The following is a 23,988-nucleotide window of genomic DNA, read 5'->3' on the forward strand; positions in this document are numbered from 1 at the left end:
GGGTTCAATCCCGTATACCTCATGCAGTTCCCCAAGCACTGTCTGGAATAACTCTGAGCACTGCTGAGTGTGGCCCCAAAACTGAAAACCAAAAAAAATGTATTTTTGGTCTGGAGAAGTATAGTGAATATGACACTTGCCCCAAGCACCATCCAGAGCCAGCACTGATCCCCGAGTGCAGACAGGAGTAAGGCCTGAAGACCACTGGATAAGGCCCCAAAACCAGGAGGGGGAAAGGTTCTATTCCTGCGCTGGAGACAGGGGTGCAGGCTGGGCCTTATATGCTGATGACCAGCTTCAATACCTGGTACCGCCAATGTAGACCAAAGTGCCTCTCCCTATGGGGGGCTGGAAAATAGTGTCCAGCCCAGCAGCCCAGGTTCGATTCCCCTGAGCAAAGCTGGATCTGGGCCTGGAGGCTGCCATTGCGCCAGAGGGGGGGAAAGGGGGGTTAAGGGCATGCCAGGCACTGCAGCACCCCAGCAGCTCCACATCCTTGAACCCTTGCATCTAGCCAGCCAAGAATCGCTGGTGGAGCATGGCTTGGGAGGCGTTCCCCCACTCCCAAAATGTATCATTTCTTCAATTTCTCTAGGCAAATCAAGTTTCTTCTTCATTCAGAAGTCCAGGGAGCAGTAGTACATTTTCCTTCCCAAACAGCAGAGCAATACACTTCAGGGACATTTTTACATAGGTGGGTCAATGGATCAACTGTGACATCACGGACCTTGTCGTAATACTGCAGCCTGGGGGTGGCCACAATCTCACTGTCCTCCGAACGGATCAGGCGGTCTAAGAACTCCTCCTTGCCCACTTCAGAGGCGGCCTGGCAGAAACATTCCAGAGCCTGGAGAAACACAAGAACACCAAGTGACTTAGGACAATGTGTTTCAATGCGAGGCACTCTGAGTTAGGGGTTACCATGCTAAGGAATGTCAAGAGAAATACTTAAGGCCATCATACTTTCTGCCACTCTAAGCTTCATCTGATCAGAGAATAATCAGACTGAGTATCTCTTTGGTATCTTACTCCTTAACTTATATGCCATTGGTAAGAAAGTAAACCCTGATCATGTAATTGATAAACACGTAATAAAGCAACCAGGGTACATATTAACACTTGGAGTGAGTGGTATGATTATTAAAGATGTTTTTAAACTTTTTTGAATGTTTGGAAATTCCTATCATAAAATGACAGACAAAAAATAAAATAAATCAGCAATTAGTAAACTACCCTAAAGGGAAGAAAGCATCAGCAACAAAAAAATACAATAAAAGCAATAAAGAAATAAACTCAATTTATAAAAATGCAACCACAAAAACACCTGTATAGAGGCAGGAATTTTAGTTTCTTGTCTTCTGCAGTGCTGGGGCTCAAACCCAGGGTCTTGCACATAAGCAAGGCAAGAGTTGGACAGCTGTGCTACCCCCTTGGTGTGTGGGCAGAAAGGTTTTAATGTATTTTCCCATGGCCTAACGAACCTGGCAAGGTGCCAAGGGGAGCAAAACAGACGTCTGACCCCCAGGGGCATTCTGAGTCTTCCGTCTGTTTCATCAAGCGAGTTCTGTGCCTCCCCACCCCTTCCACTTAGATGCAAGTGAAGTGCCGCCTTGCATTCCAGTACACTCCGGCCAAACAGGCCTCACCTTTTGTCCCTCTCCCATGACCAGGTAACACCTTCCGAGCATAAATCGACAGGAGCCGACATTGGCTTGACACCAGGGGTGGAGCAGCTGGATGTAATCCTGCAAGGCAGAAAAGGAGTTTTCTGATCAGAAAGTCAGTAACCTTAAGGAACTCCAAGTTCTGATAAAGACAGAAGCTGTAGATCCTGAAGTCAACCGAAGATGAAAACCTCAGTGTCAACCTCTTCCTGCTTTCGATCAGACTCCTGGAGAAAGATCACGGGACTTGGTGGCACCCACACGTAGACTTTCCAACTTGGCAATTTCCCCACTGTGGTATTCACAAGTTCAATGACGAGATTCCAGTATAGTATCTGTTTACCTTTGGGTCGCACCGAGATGTGTTTAGGGGCCACTCTTGGCAGTGCTCAGATACCATGAGGAATATTGGGGATTAAACAAGGGTCTTATGCATGCCAGACAAGTGCCTAAACCCCTGCACTATTTCTCTGTTCCCAGCACTACTTCTCTGGCCCCAGCAAAGGGTTAGAAGGCAATGGTAATATTTATTTATTTGGCGTTTTGGGTCACACTCAGCGATGCTCAGGGCTTACTTCTGGCTCTGCACTCAGGTATTACTCCAGGTGGTGCTCAGGGGACCATATGGGATGGGAGGATCAAACCCAGTCGACCAAGTGCAAGGCAAACGCCCTACCCGCTGTATTTTCATTCTGGCCACTGGTATTACTTATTTCACCATAAAACCTAAACCAGGGACCGGAGAGATAGTACAGTGGGTAGGGCACCTGTATGGCATAAAGCCAACCTGGGTTTAATCCCCATGTGGTTCCCAAGCTCCTTCAAGAGTGATCCCTGAGTGCTGAGCCAGGAGTAAGACCTGAGCACTATGGGTATGGTCCAAAAATCAAACACAAATTAAGAGAAGTACAGTGGGTAGGGGGCACTTGCCTTACGTGCGGCTGACCTGGTTAATTAACCCCTGTATCCCATAGTCCCCCAAATACCACCAGGAGTAATTTCTGAGTGCATAGCCAGGAGTCACTAAGAGATTACTTGATAATACACAGGAGCTACTCCTGGCAGTGCCCAGAGGGACTATATGAGGTGCTGGGGATCGAACCTGAGTTGGCCATATATAAGGTACGCATCCTACCTGCTGTACAAGCTTTCCAGACACAGATAATACCATTTCTAACATAATTATCTCTAAAGTGTGTGTGTGTGTATACAGGTGTGTATGTGTGTGTATATTTATATATACACACACACACACACATATATATATACATATACATATATATATATAGTTTTTGGGCCACATCTGGCAGTACTCAGAGGTCATTCCTGGCTCTGCGCTCAGGAATTACTCCTGGTGGTGCCCAGGGATCATACGGGATGCTGGGGATCAAATCCTGGCCAGCTGTGTGCAAGGCCAATACGCTACCTACTATACTATGGCTCCAGCCCTTAGTGTCCTTATTAGTAGCCCAAGTAAAATATAGGCAAAATTTACAAAGAAAAACCCTCCAGAAATCCTTTCTCTTTTTTGAAGGGGATAAGGGGCGGTATGGGGTCACACCTAGTAGGGGTTACTGCTGCTTGGGGGGGCCATATGTAGTGCCAGGGATTAAACTGGCATTGGCCACATGTGAGGTGGGTACCTTAACCCTGAACTATCCCTCTGGTCCCCAGAAATTCCATTCTTTACAAAAATGATTAACCTCAGACTATTTAACAGTACTTACCTGCAACTGTACATACTGACAATTTCCCATTAAACATTCTAGAAAGAGAGAACCAGGGTTGTTGGGCCATCTGATGACTAGATAAGGAGATAAAAGACCATTCTGGCAAAACTTAAATACGCACATTGGCCATCAAACTGTGAAGTAGTTTAAAAAAAACAAAAGCAAAACCAAAAAAAACAACAAAACCCAACCCAACAACCTTTCCGCCCCCCTCCCAAAAAAAAACACCCAAAGAAGGTAAAAAGAGAGTAGAAGCTCACAAGCTCTTCCCATAGCTCTAGACAATTCCCCAGCAAACAGCGACAATGAGCCTCAGCACTTCTCTGGGGTGTGCCTGGAACCAACCCCACCTCGGGGTCACAGTCCTCTCAGCTAGTACACAGCAGAAGGCTGCTGTTGGCAGAGGGTGCCAAGCCAAGTGCTGGCACACGGAGCCTCTGTAAAATATGTGATGAACGAGGAGTAGTCTAAAAGGGCTGTCCTAGGTATTCTGTGGGCATTCCCCGAGAATGAGGCTCATTTCCTTGAGCAAAAATAAAATTTGACTCACACCTCAAAATAAATATCACACCTCCTACTGAAGGAATAAACACTTTTCACTGATCTTCATTTCCAGGCAGAATAAGAACTCAAATAAGAACTTCTTTAGACAGAAATCTTGAAGCTTTTTTTGGGGGGTGGGGGTGAAGGCAGAGGAGCACATTTGGTATTGCTGGGACCACCACATATTCTCCAGGGATTAAACCTGGGCAGATGTTCCAGCTGAGCTACCTCCCTAGCCCTTGAAACTGGCTTTAAAATAAAAGGATACAAAAGTTGCAATAAATAATTGGTAACTGCTGTAATGACTTCAGGCCAATTCATCCCATTTTGGCTCAGAGGCAGCTTTGCTTCAGAAAAGAGATGCGACATAATGTGTTTTCTTGCAACTTCTTGGAAAAATAACTCCAAGATTGTCTGAGGGCTGGACACTACAAAAGCAAAAGGACAATTACCAATCATGATAGTAAGCCCAATTTTCAATTAAGACAGTCTATCAAGTCATCATTTTTTTTAATCACTAAATCGATGAACATCATTCAAGTGATGAAATGCATTGTTGGTAACAACACATAAAAACAGCATGCACAGGGTGAAGCACCACACAAACACAACCTGGAGGCATGGACATCAACATGACTACTGAGGCCTCTTTTCTACAGCACCACTGCATTTAAGTCCCTTCCTGACAAAGTCCCCAAGATCCCAAGTCTCAGAGTGACACAAAATAAATACTTCATAGAGTATTTCGCAAGCAAGAGGGGGCCCCTTTGGGTGATGGACACAAGGGTAGCACCAACGGAGCATATGTGGAGATCCCTGCCCTGAGAGATGGTGCAGCTCAAGCCCAGCTGGGCTGGGACAGAGCTTGGGACCTTGTGCGTGTGTCCCTGGGATCGTTTCCTCGGTCCTTGAATCTTGCCAAATTAAATCACGGCAGCAGGTATCTATCCACTCATCTATCTACCCACACAATTTGAAAGCTGAGACTAACAAACCTGTCCACAGGTGGCAGAACTTATTTTTTTCTGGGGTTATACCCAACAGGCTCGGGGTGACAGGTGGGGGGCCCGTGTGCTGTGCCGGGCACAGAGCAGGAGTCAGTGGCACACAGGTGAGCGCCTTGAACTCCGCACAAACTCTCCTGCCTCACGAATGACCATTTAATGAATATGCAATCAACGTCAAATCGGCGACTTTACTTACCGAGTTTACTGCCAGTGGAAGTACCAGAGTCCGTTAGTTCCAGCACCGATAGGTGTTGGAGATTAGACTCTCTGCGAGAAGGAAAGCAACAGCTGAGTCAACTGTCCAATGACAAACCACACTCCAGCAGTTACGATGCTGATAATACTGTCAACTCAGTGGACAAAACGCACATGCAAGTCCCACTGATGGCACCAAAAAGCCTAGAAAACCAGCGCTGGTCACGCTGCTCCCAGGAGAGCCCAGAGTGCTCCTTTGGCGTCAGCAGAAATTCCTGGGTTCCCCACACATTTAATATTACTTAGCAGAGAAAACAGGAACTTTAACTTCTTTTCAGAGTGGGGGAGGTTGCAGGGGCCAACAACCCAACTACGCCCGGGGAACTGTGCAGTGCAGCCCTCAGCGCCAGCTCCCCTGACCACGGTGGCTTATCCGATTAAAAATGTCAAAAACTCTACTGCTGGGATGCGCCCCCGAGCACCCGGAACAATAATAAAACAATGAGCGAAAGTTCTCTCAGACTTGGCTCCAGTCTTTGGAGTCACTTCTTAGACCCCTGGAAGTTGTCTGGATTGTGAAGGTCAATCATGTTACAAAACATTAAAAACTTTTTTTTTTCTTTCTGGGTCACACAGGGGTTACTCATGGCGGTGCTCGGGAGGGCCATATGGGATGCTGGGAATCAAACCCAAGTCAGCTGCATGCAAGGCAAATGCACTACCCACTGTGCTATCGCTCCAGCCCCAACTGTTTTTTAATTTAAAAGAATAAAATAAAAATTCTTCCAGGTGGGAGGCACCGGCCCCTCCTACCGCTGCTGAGATGTGACCCCGGAGCTGCACGAGCGTGAATCCAGACCCAGCTGAACCAAATTCAACATGGGCAGCTACTTGCAGAATGTCTCCAGCCTGAGAACCAAGCCGCGACCCCATGCCCGCCCAGGAGGGGAAAGGTATTTCTCTCTCTCGCCTGTCCCTTCCCGGGGATGAAGGGTGTGGGGACCGCCATATTATGACGACCACAGATGGGGTTTACAAGCTTGCAATGATCCAATATCCGGAAGAAATCTCCCTGGACTTAGTTGTTAAAGTACAGAAATCCAAAACCGCGCGGCCGCTACTGCGACTGCACGACCTCATTTCCCTTCACAACAGGTCTGACTCTAGTGGGGTGCTCCTAACAATAATGGTGAGGATTGTGTTGAAATATTGAATGACCAAAGTAAATAGAAAGTAAAGTGAAATTTATCAGTTACAAGGAGGGGGTGCAGGGGTGGGCGGGATGGGAGGCGTACTGTGTTTTTTTCGGTGGTGGGATATGGGCACTGGTGAAGGATGGTTGTTTCAGCATTGTATGACTAAGACTTAAGCCCGAAAGCATTGTAATTTTCCACATGGTGATTCAATAAAATAAAATTAAAAAAAAAATTCTTCCAAATTTGGTTTGTGGAGAGGGATCGGATAGGGTGGCAGGAGCTTTGGTTTAACTTTCTGGGGATCCTAGATCTTCACATTGGAAAACTCTGAACACTTTCCCTGCTGGATCACAGACAACATTTTTCCCCCCTTTTTGTGTCACACCTGGCAATGCACAGGGGTTACTCCTGGCTTTGCACTTGGGAATTACTCCTGGCGGTGCTCATATGGGATACTGGGGACCATATGGGATACTAGGAATCGAACCCGGATTGTCCGCATGCAAGGCAAATGCCCTACCCGCTGTGCTATTGCTCCAGCCCCCATTAAAAACTTTTAATGACCATGGGAAGGGGAAAATAAGAACACGTGCGGTACATTCCATTCTAGGAGAAGAACAGTACTCACAAGGTGTCGACTGGAACGTCGGTGGCCAGGCACTGACTGGCCCACTTAATGAGGTAGTACGACAAGAGCAGGGGAGCCGTCCGGTGCAGCAGGTCCTGCTGGGCTTGAAAGAGCTGGCCAGCTCCCAGGATCACCTACACAGCCCGGGCAAAGGACGACAGGCAATAGGAACTCATCTCCACCCTCCAGGGACCACGGCCATGGGCCTCCCGCATGAAGGCTCCTTCCTGGCTCATATCCCTGGCCTAGTTATAACTTGCTTTTGCTGTTTGGGGTAACCAAGGCCAGGGTCCACGCAGTGCTGGGATCAAACCCTGGACCTCACACACTCTTGGCATGTGCTCTATCACGTGATCTATATCCTTGGCCCTAATGAAAACTCTTTTCAGTTTTGGGGGCCACACCCAGCTGTGTTCAGGTTTACTCAGGGTCCTGTGCTCAGCAGCTTATCCCAGTGCTCTCCCTCTCTAGCCCTTCCGAAGGTCTGATTTTTCTTTTTTCTTTCTTTCTTTCTTTCTTTCTTTCTTTCTTTCTTTCTTTCTTTCTTTCTTTCTTTCTTTCTTTCTTTTCTTTCTTTCTTTCTTTCTTTCTTTCTTTCTTTCTTTTTGGGTCACACCCAGCGATGCTCAGGGGTTACTCCTGGCTTTGCACTCAGGAATTGCTCCTGGCAGTTCTTGGGGGACCATATGGGATGCCAGGGATCGAACCCAGGTCGGCCGCATGCAAGGCAAACGCCCTACCCGCTGTGCTATCGCTCCGGCCCCCGAAGGTCTGATTTTTCACTTTTAATTTTTGCCTCACCTGGTGGTGCTTAGGGGTTACACCTAGCTCTGTACTCAAGAATCACTCCTGGTAGTAGTTGCAGGACCATGTAGAATAACAGATTTGAATCCGGGTTGTCTGTGTGCAGGGCAAGCACTATACTCAATGTACTATCATACCAGCCCCTAATTTTTACATTTTTGTTTTGTTTTTTGGGTCACACTTGTTGATGCTGAGTGGTTACTCCTGGCTCTGCACTCAGGAATTACACCTGATGGTGCTTGGGGGGCCATCTGAGATGCCAGGGATTAAACCCAGGTCAGCTGTGTGCAAGGTAAGCACTCTACTGCTGTGCTATCTCTCTGGCCCCTGGTCTGATTTTTTAAAAAAAAAACAAATGTGTTGGGGCCACAGAGCACTCACCGAAGGTCAAGCCTGGGAAATAGAGAGGTGAGCAAAGGCACATCTCGCTGAATTACAGAGCTGAATACGTCACTCTGTGTCCAGAGCCTAGACCGAAGCTTCCTAAACTTTACTACTCACGACCCTCGCTTGCCCGTCTGTGCTACCAGGGACCACTCGGAAGCAGGACAAGGTGGGCACTGAACGTTCAGAAACCCTCCACTGCCGCCCAGGCTATTATGGCCCCCACACTCAGACCCACAGTCGAGGTAGCAGGGGTCTAGAGCACGTTTCAGATGACCCCAAAGTTACTTACCGCATCTCCCAGCCGCACCAAGAGCTGCTGTAAAATCAACAGGTCTCGGCAGATGAGGAAGCGTGTGCCAGCAATCTTACCGACGCTTCTGCACACAACAGTGCCTGCCGTGCTGCTGCCCAGGAGCTGCGAGAGATGCATCCGCACGTTCAGAGGCTGAGCTGGTGTGCAGAGAACAAAGCAGGCATCACTCTCCATGCAGCAAAGAGACGCGCCTGACTTGTTCTTTTGGGGGAAAGAGGTGGGAAGTCCCACCTAGGTGCCAGGCGGCTCATTCCCGGGGAGGCAAGGCCTGAAGTGCCTGCGGCCCTACAGTACTGGGGGCCCTCAGGGCTATCCCCGGCAGTGAGCAGGGGCCTTCACATGTGAGGTGCGGGGCCCAATCCCTTCCATCAGCTCCAGGACCTGTGGTTTCGGCATCTACCTGGATTAAATCCTTTTTCCAGTTCCACATCTGCCTCATAATCCATCTCCCGTATGATAAGTCCAATGGCGTGGATGGGGTTCCTGATCTCTTGCAGTTTACTACAAATATCCTCCATCACATTTTCTCTACGAGGACAAAACAAAAAGCTCCCATTATGACCAAGAATGTACAAGGTGAACCCTTTCTGCCCCGTAAGCAACACTGTCTTATGAAACACCCAGGCAGGGCTAAAAACTGGCTGTCCTACAGTTGCTTGGACATTCTACATCCAAGGAAGAATTTGCACAAGAAACAAATTCTTTTGTGTGTGGGAAAGGGAGGGAGCAACTGGCTGTACTCAGGGCTTACTCCTGGTTCTGAGCGCAGAGACCACCCTGGTGATGCTCATGGGTTTTATCCAGTGCTGGGCATCAAACCAGTGTCAGTCACACCAAGGCAAACGCTTTAACTCCTATATTATCTCTCCGGCTCCAGAACTGTTTCTTTCAAATCCTCTTCAAGAATGAATACAGCAAATCTCAAATCAAGGTACGTTTATCCTAGCGTCTGCAGATCTCTAAAATGCTCTCTCTCTGCTTGCCATGCATGTAACTGTCCACAGTTCAATCCCCAGCACCCCGGCGCCCTACCCACCCAACACTGCCAGGAGTGATCCCTGAGCACAAAATCAGGATGTGACCTCCAGGCCTCTTTCAAAAAATGTGACCTCTAAGCCAGTCACATACGATCACTAGCTCAGTTAACCATTAACCAGCTAAACCTTAAGTGTGCATCTATTCCCAGGCATAAATTTAAGTGTTAAGATTTTCATTGTAAAAGCTCACACATCAGAGGCTGGAGTGAAAGCACAGCGGGTAGGGCATTTGTGCCTTGCACGCAACCAACCGGGGTTCTATTCCCAGCATCCCACATGGTCCCCTAGCACCGCCAAGAGTTAATTCCAGAGTGCAAAGCCAGGAGTAACCCCTGTGCATCACCGGTGTACCTCCCCCTCCAACAAAAAAAGGGGACAAAAACAAAAACAAACTCACACATCGATAATCCACTCACTTCTTGGAGGAATGGGATTATAGGCCACCCCCAGCAGTACTCAGGGACTAGTCCTGGTTCTGGCTCTTTAAGCCACTGCTATTTCATACATCTTTTTTGTTTGCTTATCACAAATCCAAATGTGTGTGTTTGTGTTTGTGTGTGTGTATTTTTGATTTCTGGGCTGCATGCACTAGGGGGTGCTTAGAGCTTACTCCAGGCTCTGTGCTCAGGATCACTCTTGGTGGAGCTCAGGGGATCATTTAGGGTGCCAGGGATTGAACCCGATTGGCCGTGTGTAAGGCAAGTACCTCACTGGCTATTTACTATCTCTCCAGTCCCCTTCTTTGTACATTCTTGAATGTGCACTGAGCCCTTGACTCTGGCACTAAAAGTTGCTAAATTTCCATTAGGAAAATGCACTTTACCCTAAATTCTCCTTACTCATCAGTGGTGATCAAATCTTCCAGAATCTGTTCTGCGGCCTTTTCTGGAGACTGGAGGTTCAAACAACTCATTTCCATCATTAAGGACATATCCATAGTTACTGATTCTCCGATCAGCCGGAGGCATTTTATAAGACATAAAACATCTCGAGCAACATCCGCATCTAAGAAAAGGAGAAAGTTAACACTCAGATGTCAAGTCAGAAGGAAACTGATTAATGTCACACCCAAATACATGATTAAATGCCATGAGCCAGCTGAGGGCCGGCAGATGCTTATAGGCTTCTTTAGTTTATAGGTTGTTTTTCCACCCAGTACTTGAGTCTGTTCCTGATCATCAAACATGCAGAGCAAATGCTCCACTGCGATGTGACAACCCAGGCTTTGTTGACCAAAAATGTGACCACAGTGGTGACCAAAGTTTCTGCATCCACTAAACGACAAAGCATGGGCGCTGCTCAGGCAGGCAAGAGCTCAAAGAAGGACATCACAACATCACAATCACTATTACCATCGGATATGGCTGTCTCATCCTCCGTCAAAAGGTTCTCATCAGGCAGAAGATATAAATGATCCATTAAAGAGGAAGGCACAAGAAAAGACAGGTACCCCTAGAAATAGAAATCTCTAGTTAGGAGTTTTTCGGTCAATTTCTAAAGGTATCATAACTGATACCTGAGTATTATCATGAAGAAATGATAAAGAGACAGTTCAAAGCATGAGCTGGATTGGGGCCTGAGCAATAGGATAGCAGGGAGGGCACTAGCCTTGCATATGGCTGACCTGAGTTCGCCCCCCGGAATCCCGTATGGTGCCCTGAGCTCTGTCAGTAGTGATCCATAATTCCTAGCGGAGCTCAGGGACTATTCCTGGCTCTGTGCTCAGGGGGCCACAAGCAGTGCTAGGGATTAAGTGCAGGTCTGCTGCATGGAAGGAAGTACCTTCCCACTGTGCTAAGCTCTGGCCCTCCCCCTGCAGCCCTCCTCAGTCCCAGTTCCAGAGCTCAAACCAAGCCTCATACATACATGGCAAATGTTTCACTAACGAACCACATTCCTAGCCTAGGTACAACTAGCAAGAGTTGAATATAAATGGTATTTTTTCCTTCTCTCTCTTTTTTTTTTGCTTTTTGGGTCACACCCGGCAACGCACAGGGGTTACTCCTGGCTCATGCACTCAGGAATTACCCCTGGCGGTGCTCAAGGGACCATATGGGATGCTGGGATTAGAACCCGGGTTGGCTGCGTGCAAGGCAAATGCCCTACCCACTGTGCTATCACTCCAGCCCCACCTTCTCTTTTTTTTGGGGATGGGGGACACACCCGGTGATGCTCAGGGGTTATTCCTGGCTCTGCACTCCGGAATCACTCCTGGCAGTGTTCAGGGGACATATGGGATGCTGGGCACTGAATCTGGGTTGGCCATGTGCAAGGCCTACCTACTGTACACTAGCCCCAAGTACCCTCATTCTGTTTGGATAGAAATGAGAATCACTGTATCACTGTTGTCCCGTTGCTCATTGATTTGCTCGAGTGGGCACCAGTACGTCTCCATTGTGTGAGACTTGTTGTTACTGTTTTTGGCATATCGGATACGCCATGGGTAGCTTGCCAGGCTCTGCTGTGGGGGCAAGATACTCTCGGTAGCTTGCCGGGCTCTCCAAGAGGGGTGGAGGAATCGAACCTGGGTCGGCTACATTCAAGTCAAACGCCCTGCTGCTGTGCTATCGCTCCAGCCCAGAAATGAGAATATTTTAAGAATAAAGGAACATAATGGCTACAATTGACTTTCAAGTATTGAGGAAGGAATAAAAACATGTATCGACAAGAGATAAAGGAAATGGAAGATAACAACTGGTGAGTCTCTGAGGAAAGCATATAGAATTTTTATGCTATTCTTAAATATCTCAAGGTTGAAACTGCTTCAATATAAAAAAAAAGTCCCAATAAAAAAATAAAGTGGAAGAACATAAATAACACAGAAGACCAAATACAAATAGGCTACAAGTCTGCAAGAAAACTGTTTGGCAGAAGCAGCCCGATGTTGTACAAAGCCAGCCCAGTGCTCCTGCACCCTTACCTTCTTCAGCAGGCACACCGTGCTCGTCTGCGTATTCAGAAGGAGGGCAAGAGGATGAGACAAGCCTTCCTGATACTGAAGACAGCAGGCATAGAACTTGCACCAGAATTCCTGTTGCAAATTTCGAAACTCCTCCTGGGAAAATTCATACTCTGTCACACTTCCTTGGAGCTGGGGGAAAAAATTAACAACGAAAGAAACCATTAGGACCCTCTCCATCAATTGTCTAGTACTTATTTTCCTAATTGATAGCCAAAGGAATAGATAGCCCTTATACACTGGATGCCATGAATTTTATATATGCATAAACATATGCAAGTATATATGAGATTCTGTAATAAGAGAGTATGTTTCCTACTAACAAGATCTAGTAACAACAGTTCCTTTGAAACAATCTACCCTATATCAATAAGGAATGATTATATTTTTCTTTATTTTGAGTTTCTGTTGCTATACCTACTGTCTCTGGGATTACTCCTGGCTCTGTACTCAGTGATCACTAATGGCAGGGATCAGGGGACCTCCTCTCTGTGGTGCTGGGGAATGAACCTGGGTAACCGTATACAGGACAAGTGCCCTGCCTGCTATACTATCATGCTGGCCCAGATCATTTATTTCTTTATCCAAACCTCACCTCACTTTCAACAGCTAATGTAACTTCTTTCTTTAGTTCACTCCAGGAGAGATCTAAATTCCTCTCAGTTCCTCGACAGAATATCTACAATTAAAAAAAAAAAGTTATAGAGCATTACATAACAGCAGAATGGAAGAAAAAACGGCAATTTAGAAGGCATAGAGACAACCCACAATTGAGAGAGGAGAGAGGAGGGCTTTACCCCAAAATGACACACACAGTTTCTGTTTGGGAGACCCTCTAGAGACGACCAACTACAGAAATTCATGTATCTCAAAGGATCATAATCAGGTCCACATGGATCACTCAAAAAGCCAAAGGAAATGCAATGACTGTCGGCAGGGAGAAGCCATGGGACGACGGCAAACATGACAGATGTCTGATGTCTGTGAGGGGCACAAAGGGAAGCTCGGGAATGACAGGGGAAGGAACTGGCAGGGAACGAGTCTCCTAAAAAAAAACCAACTGTTTAGAAGTCTGGTGTGCCAGAAAGTGCATGGGAAATGGTGTTACACAGATGATTTACGCTTGATATGAAGCAGAAGAGAAAGACCAAAAAAAAAAAAAAAAAAAGTGATCCCGGGACCAGAGTGATAGTACAGCAGGGAGGGCTCCTGCCTTGCCTGTGGCCAAGGGGGTCTGATCCCCAGCACCACGTATGATCCCCGAGCCCTGCCAGGAATAACCAATGAGGGCAGAGCCAGGAGCAAGCCCTGGGCACCTCTAGGGTGTAGCCAAAAGAAACAACAACAACAAAAACAAATAAAAAATCCTCAACAGTTTTATCTTTGGAGGGAAAGGGGACAATACCCAGCAGTACTCAGGGATCACGCCTGGCAGGGCTCAGGGGACAGTGGTGCCAGGTACAAAACCCATCTAGGATGTGTACAAGACAACCACCTGCCCTGCTATCCCAGCTCTCTGAAAGCACTCAAGAAAACATTTGGTGGTGCTCAGGACCTACCCAAGGCTAGTTGCTCAGGAGACTACACATGGTGCCAGGACTGAACCCCAGACTCCTGCATGCAAAATGTGTGCTCTGGCCCAGTGAGGTCTCTTCAGCCTCAACACACATTCTAAATCTTTCCAATATAGTGACTATGCAGTGTAGTAGGACAAATCTCATGCAGGCGTTGGTTTCTCCATTTACGACTGGCAATCCTCGATGGGAAAGTGCCTCCAATTAGCCCTGCTGCCAGGAGTCTGACAACATTAGAATCGGGGCTGGAGCAATAGCACAACAGGTAAGGCCCTTGCACACAGCCAACCCAGGTTCAATCCCTGGCATCCCAAATGGTCCCCAGAGCACCACTGGGAGGAATTCCTCAGTGCAGAGCCAGGAGTAACACAAGCACCGCTGGGTGTCACCCACCCAAAAAAACAAACAAAAAAGACATTAGAATTGCGTTTTAGAAACATGAGACTGTCCCACTACAGAAACATGCGCAGTGTGTTGGGCCATGGATGTGGCTGAAGCGGTAAAGCACATGTCTCACATGTGTAAGGACTGGATTTGAGCTTAAGCACTGCATGGACTGAGCACTGCTGGGAGGGGGCACTCCCCAAATATAGAATAGACGTGCAGAGCTTCACATCTGCCACCTAACAAGGACCACCAGTCGCCACCAATAGCGTAACAGCATTAAAGTATGATAGACGTGGCCGACCCGGGTTCGATTCCCAGCATCCCATATGGTCCCCTGAGCACCGCCAGGGGTAATTCCTGAGTGCAGAGCCAGGAGTGACCCCTTGTGCATCGCCAGGTGTGACCCAAAAAGCAAAAAAAAAAAAAAGTACGACAGACTGTTAAAAAAAAAAGAGAGAAACAACATGTATCTACTGACCTGTAATGCCTTGCACAAAGCTGCATTTATGAACTGTCCTGGTGTAAAAAGACTCTGCAAATATATCTCCTGTTAGGAATGAAGTCAGAAATTAGTATCATTGCAAGAAGGGTTTCAGAAATTACAATATATTTGCACCCGAGCTTACATATGCACTGGAAATTTGGGCCCTTCTACACTTCAGCAAGAACAAGCAGTTGCTTAGTCATGGGTTTCCAGTCTGTCTCGCCCACTGGGACTGGAGTGCCCTCAGACACTCCACTGGGCCCCGCCAGGAGAAACAGCCTGCCCAGTACTAACCCAAGTACTAACCCAGTACTAACAGAAGACACAAGCCTGCTTCCCAAGGCTAAGAGAGCTACTCAACTTGGGTTTCCATATCACACACATTAAGTGTTCATAAGCCTAACAGAGCCCTCATAATAGGAAGAATCAACAGTGGTTTTACGTAAAGACACACAAGCAAGGAGCTGGAGCAACAGTTTTGGGACCACACCCAGCGGTGCTCAGGGCTCACTCCAGGTAGTGCTTGGCAGAACATATGAGATGCGATGCTGAGGACTGAACCTGGCATTATGACTAAATTTTCATAAACCAATATGTAGCCTATAATGAGTCAAATTCATCTGAGTATTTTTACTTCTGAGGACAGTAAAATGACCATCATGGAAAAGAAAAACAATGATACAATGATTCAGATATAATTTTGGCTTTTTTTTTTTTTTTTTTTTTGCTTTTTGGGTCACAACCCAGCGATGCTCAGGGGTTACCCCTGGCTTTACACTCAGGAATTACCCCTGGCAGTGCTTGGGGGACCATATGGGGTGCCGGGGATTGAACCCGGGTCAGCCGCATGCAAGGCAAACGTCCTACCCGTTGTGCTATCGCTCCGGCCCCAATTTTGGCTTTTTGACAGAAGGCAAGGGCCAATGAAGGTAGCATTTCATTTCAGGTACTGAGGTGATTCTGGTAGTGCCACAGTGCTGGGAACGAGGCCTACGATCTCTCATGTCGGGGTCCCCCCAAAGCTGCAACTAAGACCTTGACCATCTAGCTTGGAGTGTTTGCCTGGAGAGCAGGCAGGCTGGCCTGTTTTGCTCTCTCTGCCATTCCTGTCTAAATTACACACCAAACCTCTAGTCCAAGTGGCACAGTGGACCTCTAGTCTGTCCCCTCTAATACCTTCCTCTCCCTGACCTTCCTCGGTGTTCTCTGGGGACGGAGACTCATCTAGCGGACTTCAGCACCCTTCACACTTGAAACCCCCGGACTGGACCATGCCAAATCAGTACATTCTATTTCTCGTGTCTGAGAGTATATGCTTCTGATTAGAGGCGTCTATTCTGGGAATCCGCAGGAACTGACTCGGGTTGATCTCACATCCGGGGCCGCTCTCCTCTGGGGCTAAGGTGACAGAATGCACAGGCCCGGGACGGTTGACGCAACAAGCAAACAGGAGACATGAGCTCAGGACCCGAAGGCACTGCTCCAGCCCTGACCTCAGCCACACAGTTTAACACCTTCACCCTCTGAAGCATCCATCTGTCCCAGTTCCCCACAGCTGAGAGTTCCGACTACTGTGACCAGAGTTTCTTGAGCGACCCATCGGGGCCAACTGTCCCCTTACACGCGCTCTCAGGACTGCTTACTCTTGGGTCCTGATCATCGCGGATGATGATCTCCTCCTCTGGCAAAGGCTGCATAAAAACTGGATTCCACTGACCTGCAACATTGCTAGAGAGAGAAAAAGACATCAGTTCACATCAAAATGACAGAGAACAGAACAAAGCTTACGCTGCTGCCAGCACCGGCGGGGAGGGCCTCACCGCTGAATCTCTGTAACTACATCATCGTTCTAACAAAAACACCCCTCTGACGCTTAGTAACTGGTGGCTCCCTAGAAGAGCTCTTAGTAGTGTTAATGGGCCCCATCCTGAAAATGAGAGATTTAAGCCCAGGGGCTGGAGTATCAGGACAGCAGGTAGGGCGCTGGCCTTGCAGGCAGCAGCTGACATAGGACTGATTCCTGGCATCACATATGGTCCCCCAAATACTGCCAGGAGTGACCCCTAAGTGCAGAGTCAGGAGTAAGCCCTGAACACTAACCCCTCCTTCCCCCGGCCCATCCCCTGCAGAAAAACCAGACCACAACCCTATCACTAAGAGCTAACTTTTTTTGGGTCACATCCGGCGATGCACAAGGGTCACTCCTGGCTCTGCACTCAGGAATTACCCCTGGCAGTGCTCAGGGGACCATATGGGATGCTGGGAATCGAACCCGGGTCAGCCTGGTGCAAGGCAAACGCCCTACCCGCTGTGCCACCACTCCAGCTCTGACACTCCAATATTGAAGTGTGGCTATGGGGGATTCTGAGGACATTTCCAGAATTCCATCCCAGAATATAAAATTATAAGGGATCCCTAATGTTTAGTATGTTTAGTTTGAGGTTCCAGGGAATCCTTCACAGGTATTTCAGGGGGTCACACAAGTGTTTGACTAAAAACTGATATTTACTTTTTTTGTTTTTTTGCTATTTTGGTGACACCTGGCGATGCACAAGGGTTATTCCTGGCTCTTTACTCAGGAATTACTCCTGGTGGTGCACAGGGAACCATATGGGATGCTGGGAGTCAAGCCCGGGTCGCCCGAGTGCAAGGCAAATGCCCTACCTGCTGTGCTATCACTCCAGCCCCTGATCTTTACTTTTTAATTTTATTCACGAGGGTGAGGTTTGGCCACACTATTGCTGGCTCTGTGCTCTGGTGTGACCGACCCCTGGGGGTGCTCAGGGGACCATGTTCAGTGCCAGGGATTGAACTGGGGTTGGCCAGATGCAAGGCCTTACCTCCTGTACTCTTTCTCCAGCCCCAGTCTCCTGCTTTTTTTGGTTTGTTTTTACTACTGTTTCTTGGGCCACACTGGTGCTCAGAGCATAGTCCAGCCTGTGCCTGGGGATCACGCCCAGCAGTGTTCTGTGTCCGGAGGCCCATAATGGGCACTGGGAACGGCTTCTTGCAAGTCAAAACGATCTGCCTGCTGTTCTATCTCTCCGGGCCGAGTTTCCCATCTAAAAAACTCTTGAGAAGACTGATTTATTTCTCATCTTACAACGAGACACTAGGGAAAAAGGGACCATGACACCTTTTGGAAGTTGGGGGACTCAGGAATAGCTTTTGCTTAGAAGTCAAGTTCCTTGAAATCAGTGCTATTTCTCCCAATAAGTAAAGAAACCCTACTTCATCCCACCCCCAAGAATCCTCACTTTACCCTGAAAGCGGAAGATTAAAAAGACCACAAAATGCGATAGGAGGCATTTCTGTTAGTGGGCAACAACAAGCCAGGCGCCTGGCTCCCCTCTCCTGCGGGGATAGCGGGAAGACAGGGAAGGGACCGTACTGTTCAAAGTTGATGTATTTCACAACCGTGTGGTTCTCAGCATCGTGCCACAGGGCCCAGATATCTGTAGTGTTTAAGGCAAAGTCAATCAGTGTCTCCTAGGAGGAAATGTGCCAAAACAAAAACAAAAAGGAAAAGTTAAAACAAGACAGAAACAACGGGGTGAAGGTTGTGGCTAGATCAATCTGTATCAGGAGGGAAGTCCATGCACCCATGAAAACCCATAGAAAATGCTGTTTGCTTCCATCGCCAAATAGTCTAGGATTTCAATTCCCTTCCAACTTGGTCACCAAGTCCTTTTCTCCTGTACCCGTATTAAAGGCAAAGGAGGATTCTGACTTACCTGAGAAGTGAAGAGGGAGGAAATGTGATCTAGACTGTAGCGGTTATTCTCAGCGCCCGCCAATTGGAAAACGCAGAACTGTTCAAACACAAATCGAGAATTTATCACGAGATGGTCAGTAGACATTCAGAACCCAATTTGCTTTTTGGTGGTAGGGGGATGGGGCCACACCCAGAATGCTTGGGACTTACTCCAGGCTCTGTGCTCAGGGAGCCATCCATGGTGCTGGAAATCAGTTTTATGCATGCAAGGCGAATAATCCTTAACTCCAGCCCCCATTTTTTTTTCTTTTTTGGTTCACACCCAGCGATGCACAGGGATTACTCTTGGCGGTGCTCAGGGGACCATATTGAGATGCTGGGAATCAAACCTGGGTCGGCCGTGTGCAAGGCAAATGCCTACCTGCTGTGCTATTGCTCCAGCCCCTACCCCCAATTTTCACAGCAGTAAAGAATGCATAGCATATCGGTCACGTCAGCCATTCTAAAGTGTACAGTAGAAGCGTTAAGTACACTGGGCCAAGGAGACAGCTCAGAGGGCTGAAACACACGTCTTGCCTGCACCATGTCCTGGGTTTGATCTCTGGTACCTCACGTTACCCCCAGCATCCGCAGGAAAGATTCCTGAGTACCAAGCTACGAGTACAACCTGAGAACAGACAGATCTGCCCCCAAAATGAGACAAAAAATATACATGTATAATTAATTTTGCCTTGCAACCAATCTCCAAAACTTTTTTCCATCTGGCAAAACTGAAACTATGTACCTTACCACCCCTTTCCCAGTGAGACACCATCTCTCTCCAGTAGGAACGGCTGCTCACCAAATAATCAGGCCCCAAATAACTAAACATTGGCAAGGATGTGGAGAAATTCGAATCTTCATACACTACTGGCATGCATGTAAAATGACAAAGTAGGGCAGTTTCTCAAACAGAAAGGGCTCAATCCTGGGTTGATCACATACAAGGCAAGTGCCCTACCTGCTGGACTGATTGTCTAGCTTGTTTTCTTTTTTCCTTTTCACTTTTTGGGTCATACCCAGCAATGCACAGGGGTTACTCCTGGCTTTTTTACTCAGGAAGCACTCCTGGTGGGGCGCTCAGGGGACCATATGGGATGCTAGGAATCGAACCCAGATAGGCTGCGTGCATGGCAAATGCCCTATCTGCTGTACTATTGCTCTAGCCCTTAGCCCGTTTTTTTTTTTTTTTGGATTTTTTTTTTCTTTTTTGGTCACACCTGGCAATGCATAGGGGTTACTCTTGACTCTGCACTCTGGACTGACTCCTGGCGGTGCTGGGGGACCATATAGGATGCTGGGAATCAAACCCAGGTCGGCCGCATGCAAGGCAAATGCCCTACCCGCTGGGCTATAACTCCAGCCCCAATCTTGGGTAATATTTTAAACACATAATTTGGTGGAGAAAATTCCCTGTTGGGGGTGCCAGAGTGATAGCACAGTGGGTAGGGTACTAGCCGTGCATGCGGCTGACCCAGGTTCTAGTCCTGGCATCCATATGGTCCCCTGAGCACCACCAGGCTGATTCCTTAGTGCAGAGCCAGAAGCAACCCCTGGGCATCACCTGATGTGGCCCCAAAACAAAAACCAAAGCAAAAAAAAAAAAGAGAGAGAGAGCAGCCCACTGAAAAACTTGCAGTATGTGAACTGAGCGTTTCCGCCAGACTGCCCCTGCGGGGGCCCGGCGTCCCCTTTTTTTTTAAATCTCTCTCTCTCTCCCAACCCCTCCTGGGCACAGCACAGCCTCCACCCCACTTCTCTGAGCACAAAATGGAGACACGGACCCAAATGCACGGCGCAGCTTGCGGGACATCGCGGGGTGGGGAAGTACCGGTCTCCGCCCACCGCGGACACTTAAGGACAGAGCAGCCACGTGGGCTTCCCACTCGCCGGGCCTGCCGCTCCAGTATGACCGAGGAGGCCAAAAGAGCTACTTTGGACACCAGCAGCCCACTGAAAAACTTGCAGTATGTGAACTGAGCGTTTCCGCCAGGCTGCTCCTGCGGGGGCCTGGTATTCCTCTAGGTTTTCCCTTCTTATGAGCACCATAAAAGGGTAAAAGATTGTAGCGATAGAATTTCAGGCAGAATTTTCCCTGGACTTTATACAGAAACCCAAAACCGTGCGGCCACTGTCATCTAATCATCAGCAATATGAAATGGTTCCTTAGTAACGGGTTGGACTTTGGGGGGACCAAAAAAGGGTAAAAGTTTGTAGTGACGTGTAATTTCTGCCTGTACTTTCCCTGGACTTTATATAGAAACCCAAAACCGCGCGGCCGCTGCCGTGGCCGCGCGACCTAATATCATTTAATCATCAGCAATATGAAATGGTTCCTTTTTAATGGGTCGGACTTTGGTGGGAAATCCTAACAAGAATATTAAGTCTTTTGTTGAAATATTGAAGGCAATCAAAGTGGTAGCCATCTCTCTAGATTGAACTAAGCCATATCCCCATTGCCGGCTGAGAAGAAATATCCTTCTTTCTCGGGAAGAAACGAGGCGTGGCGTTAACCATAGTATGATGTCCATTAAGTTGACACGGACCTGGTGGCGTGGGAATGGGATACAAGGGAATAAATTATTATGTACATGGAACAGCGCGACGCAGGTGGAATCTCAAGCCGGGGCCGATACCTGCGCACCTGCGCACTACTTTTGGTTCCAGAAACTGCTTGCAGACATTCTACCAGACTATCAACTAAACCAGAGTCCCACGACGGCTGATGATGGGAAATAACCATCTTTTTGGTTTTTTTTTCCCCCTTAGGCAGCGTGGTGATTACTAAACAGGCGTGAATTCGGTGGCACGGGACGAGGGGGGGAAAAAATAGAAAAGTTATGTAACAAACAGCGGGACTTAGTATCTCTACATTCTCAGCAATGGAGAACTACCAAATGCTTCCTTGACAGTAGGACTGTCTTTTTCTTTTTTGGGGGAAACCCCAGCAATAATAGCGAGTTATGTGCTGAAACATAGAATGTAACCAAGATAAAGCGTAAACGAAGTGAAACTTATCACTTACAAGGGTGGGGACTGGGGGGGCGGGAGGGGGCGGGAGGTATACTGGGGTGGTTGGTGATGGAATAGGGGCACTGGTGAAGGGAAGGATGTTTGAGTATTGTATAACTGACATAATCCTGAGAACTATGTAACCCTCCACATGGTGATTCAATAAAATTAAAAAAAAAAAAAAGAAAGAAATGAGTTGTCAAGAGCAAAGTCAAAGTTATCCCCAGAGAGTCAAGAGGACCCAGGGAAGAGCAGGGTTCCAGAGAGAACAAGCAAGACCCTTCCTGGGGATAAAGCACATGGTGGGATGAAGGCGGGGGGTGGGGGTTGGAAAATAGGAAGGCGTTCAGAGCAGAGGGACCCAGAGAAAGGGTCCAGGAAGGGTAGGCCAAATGGGTAGGAAGGGTGGGGGAGGGGATGGTGGACACATGGCTTCGCACCCCTCTGGAACCCTATTGGACTCTTCCCCCTTTGTGATGCAGGCGGCCCTATATAAGGCAGAGCCACGCGCTCACGGCTCAGTTGCCATAGGCAGCTTGTGGTCAGGATGATCGAATCCAGTATATGGACTATGATCGTTCTGATGATCGTTCTGATGACACCCCGGTCTGAGACTTCATTGCGCTTAGGCTCACAGCTGAGCACTAGTGATCCCACGGCCCTCTTTCTGGGGGTGCTTGAGGTGCTATACTTTTATGTTGTTGCCCGTTCTCCGCAATCTCTTCCCTTCCCTGCCCTCAGCAACCCTTTGGAGGCATACCAGAACGACCTGCGTTGGGACCACCTGCTGTGCATCAGCCCATCCTGCAGGGTCTGCAGGAACAAGGCCATCCCGTCTCCTCCCTACCGTGCTGCTCTCTCCGGCTCTATCCCACCGTCCATGTTCCTGACGACCCGTCCAGACACTGCCGCCCCTGTGGCCCGTCCAGGCACTGCTGCCCCTGCGGCCCGTCCAGGCACTGCCGCCCCTGCGGCCCGTCCAGGCAAGCCAGCGTGTGCTCCCCCGCAGTGCACTGTCCCCTCTGCTCGCCCCGGGAGGCCAGCGGTGGCCCCACACAGTGCTGGAGCGGAAACGGAGAAGGAGCCCGGTGTCTCACAGGGACGGAAGCAGCAGGTCAGGAGCGGGGAGCCGGGCACGTCCATGGCCATGGCTGCAGAGACCTCCCAGACCACGGCCCCTTCCGTGGGTGCCCTCCCCGCTCCACGTCTGTCCTCTCCCTGCCACTCAGAGGCCAGGCCCATCAACTGCGAGCAGCCTCCGGAGCCTCAGACCCTCAGCCAGTCTCCCCAAGCAGTGGACACCCAGCACACTCAGGCTGGCCACCGCCGCCGACTTTTCCTAAACTTCCGTTGGAAGATCAGGAGGCCCCGGTGCTTAGTCCAAAGGGGACAGGCACCCAGAGGGCGCCCAGGCTGTCTCGTGAGAGCCCTGAGCTGCTTTGTGCCCTGCCTACGTGGAGAGGACGACTCGTGAAAAGGGGTTGACAGTGAATGCTTCAGGACAAGCCCCCTCCCTCCAGGGGAGCCACCCCTCCCCCTTCACCATCCTCATGGGGAGCCAGGGTCCCCCCAGAAACCGCCTGCTGACACCAGCTCCTCCCCACTCGAGGCATGAAAGCAGACCCTCAGCCCCACACTTCCCTGACTCTCACCATTAAATTCTTTGGAATCCCCCCCCAAAAAAAATAAAAAAGAGAGAAAAAAGTGACCTATCAGGTTTTGGGAGTGGGGGGGCATTATGGCTCAGCGGGAGGACATATCCCTCACATGTCGGAACCCATGAATTAAACCACCCCACATCACTAAATTTTACTCTGGAAGTACTGCAAGCAGTTCCTGGTACTATAAGAAGTATATGTGGGGCTGGAACGATAGCATGGGGCTAGAGCGATAGCACAGCGGGTAGGGCGTGTGCCTCGCACGCGGCCAACCCGGGTTCAAATCCCAGCATCCCATATGGTCCCCTGAGCACCGCCAGGAGTAATTCCTGAGTGCAGAGCCAGGAGTAACCCCTGAGCATCGCCAGGTGGGACCCAAAAAGCAAAAAAAAAAAAAAAAAAAAAGAAGTATATGACTCCCAGGAATCACCACCACCAACTGTGTGATCCCGGGGCATCACAAGGAGGAAAAAGGAAAAAGGTTTTTTTTTTAAAAAAAAAAAGGGGGATAGAAAGGGATAGAAAGAGACAGAACTCAAAGGACTGATGGCTCAGTAGTCAGAAGGCCTGGACTCCACTTTCAATACCAAATGGTCTTCAAAAATGGCCTGGAGTGACCCCCCAAGCCCAAACCAAACCAAATTCACTGTTATCAC

The 23,988-nt window shown here is 48.6% G+C and overlaps 1 protein-coding gene across 1 annotated transcript in view; it reads right to left on the reverse strand.

The window, feature by feature from the left end:
* NUP160 (nucleoporin 160) overlaps positions 1 to 23,988 on the reverse strand; it is a 54,896-nt gene that overhangs the window by 18,390 nt on the left and 12,518 nt on the right. The window contains exons 8-23 of the mRNA XM_055143252.1: positions 18,643 to 18,720; positions 18,300 to 18,397; positions 16,552 to 16,636; positions 14,903 to 14,971; positions 13,059 to 13,142; positions 12,425 to 12,595; positions 10,857 to 10,956; positions 10,344 to 10,509; positions 8,868 to 8,995; positions 8,444 to 8,604; positions 6,964 to 7,097; positions 5,141 to 5,211; positions 4,206 to 4,365; positions 3,392 to 3,461; positions 1,647 to 1,745; positions 728 to 847 (exon numbers count right to left, since the gene is read on the reverse strand). Of these exons, the coding sequence (XP_054999227.1) occupies positions 728 to 847; positions 1,647 to 1,745; positions 3,392 to 3,461; positions 4,206 to 4,365; positions 5,141 to 5,211; positions 6,964 to 7,097; positions 8,444 to 8,604; positions 8,868 to 8,995; positions 10,344 to 10,509; positions 10,857 to 10,956; positions 12,425 to 12,595; positions 13,059 to 13,142; positions 14,903 to 14,971; positions 16,552 to 16,636; positions 18,300 to 18,397; positions 18,643 to 18,720 (1,794 nt within the window). The remainder of the gene's footprint in view (positions 1 to 727; positions 848 to 1,646; positions 1,746 to 3,391; positions 3,462 to 4,205; positions 4,366 to 5,140; positions 5,212 to 6,963; positions 7,098 to 8,443; positions 8,605 to 8,867; positions 8,996 to 10,343; positions 10,510 to 10,856; positions 10,957 to 12,424; positions 12,596 to 13,058; positions 13,143 to 14,902; positions 14,972 to 16,551; positions 16,637 to 18,299; positions 18,398 to 18,642; positions 18,721 to 23,988) is intronic.

The sequence above is a fragment of the Sorex araneus genome, chromosome 6 (genome assembly GCF_027595985.1).
Source record: "Sorex araneus isolate mSorAra2 chromosome 6, mSorAra2.pri, whole genome shotgun sequence".
NCBI classification, from domain to species: Eukaryota; Metazoa; Chordata; class Mammalia; order Eulipotyphla; family Soricidae; genus Sorex; species Sorex araneus.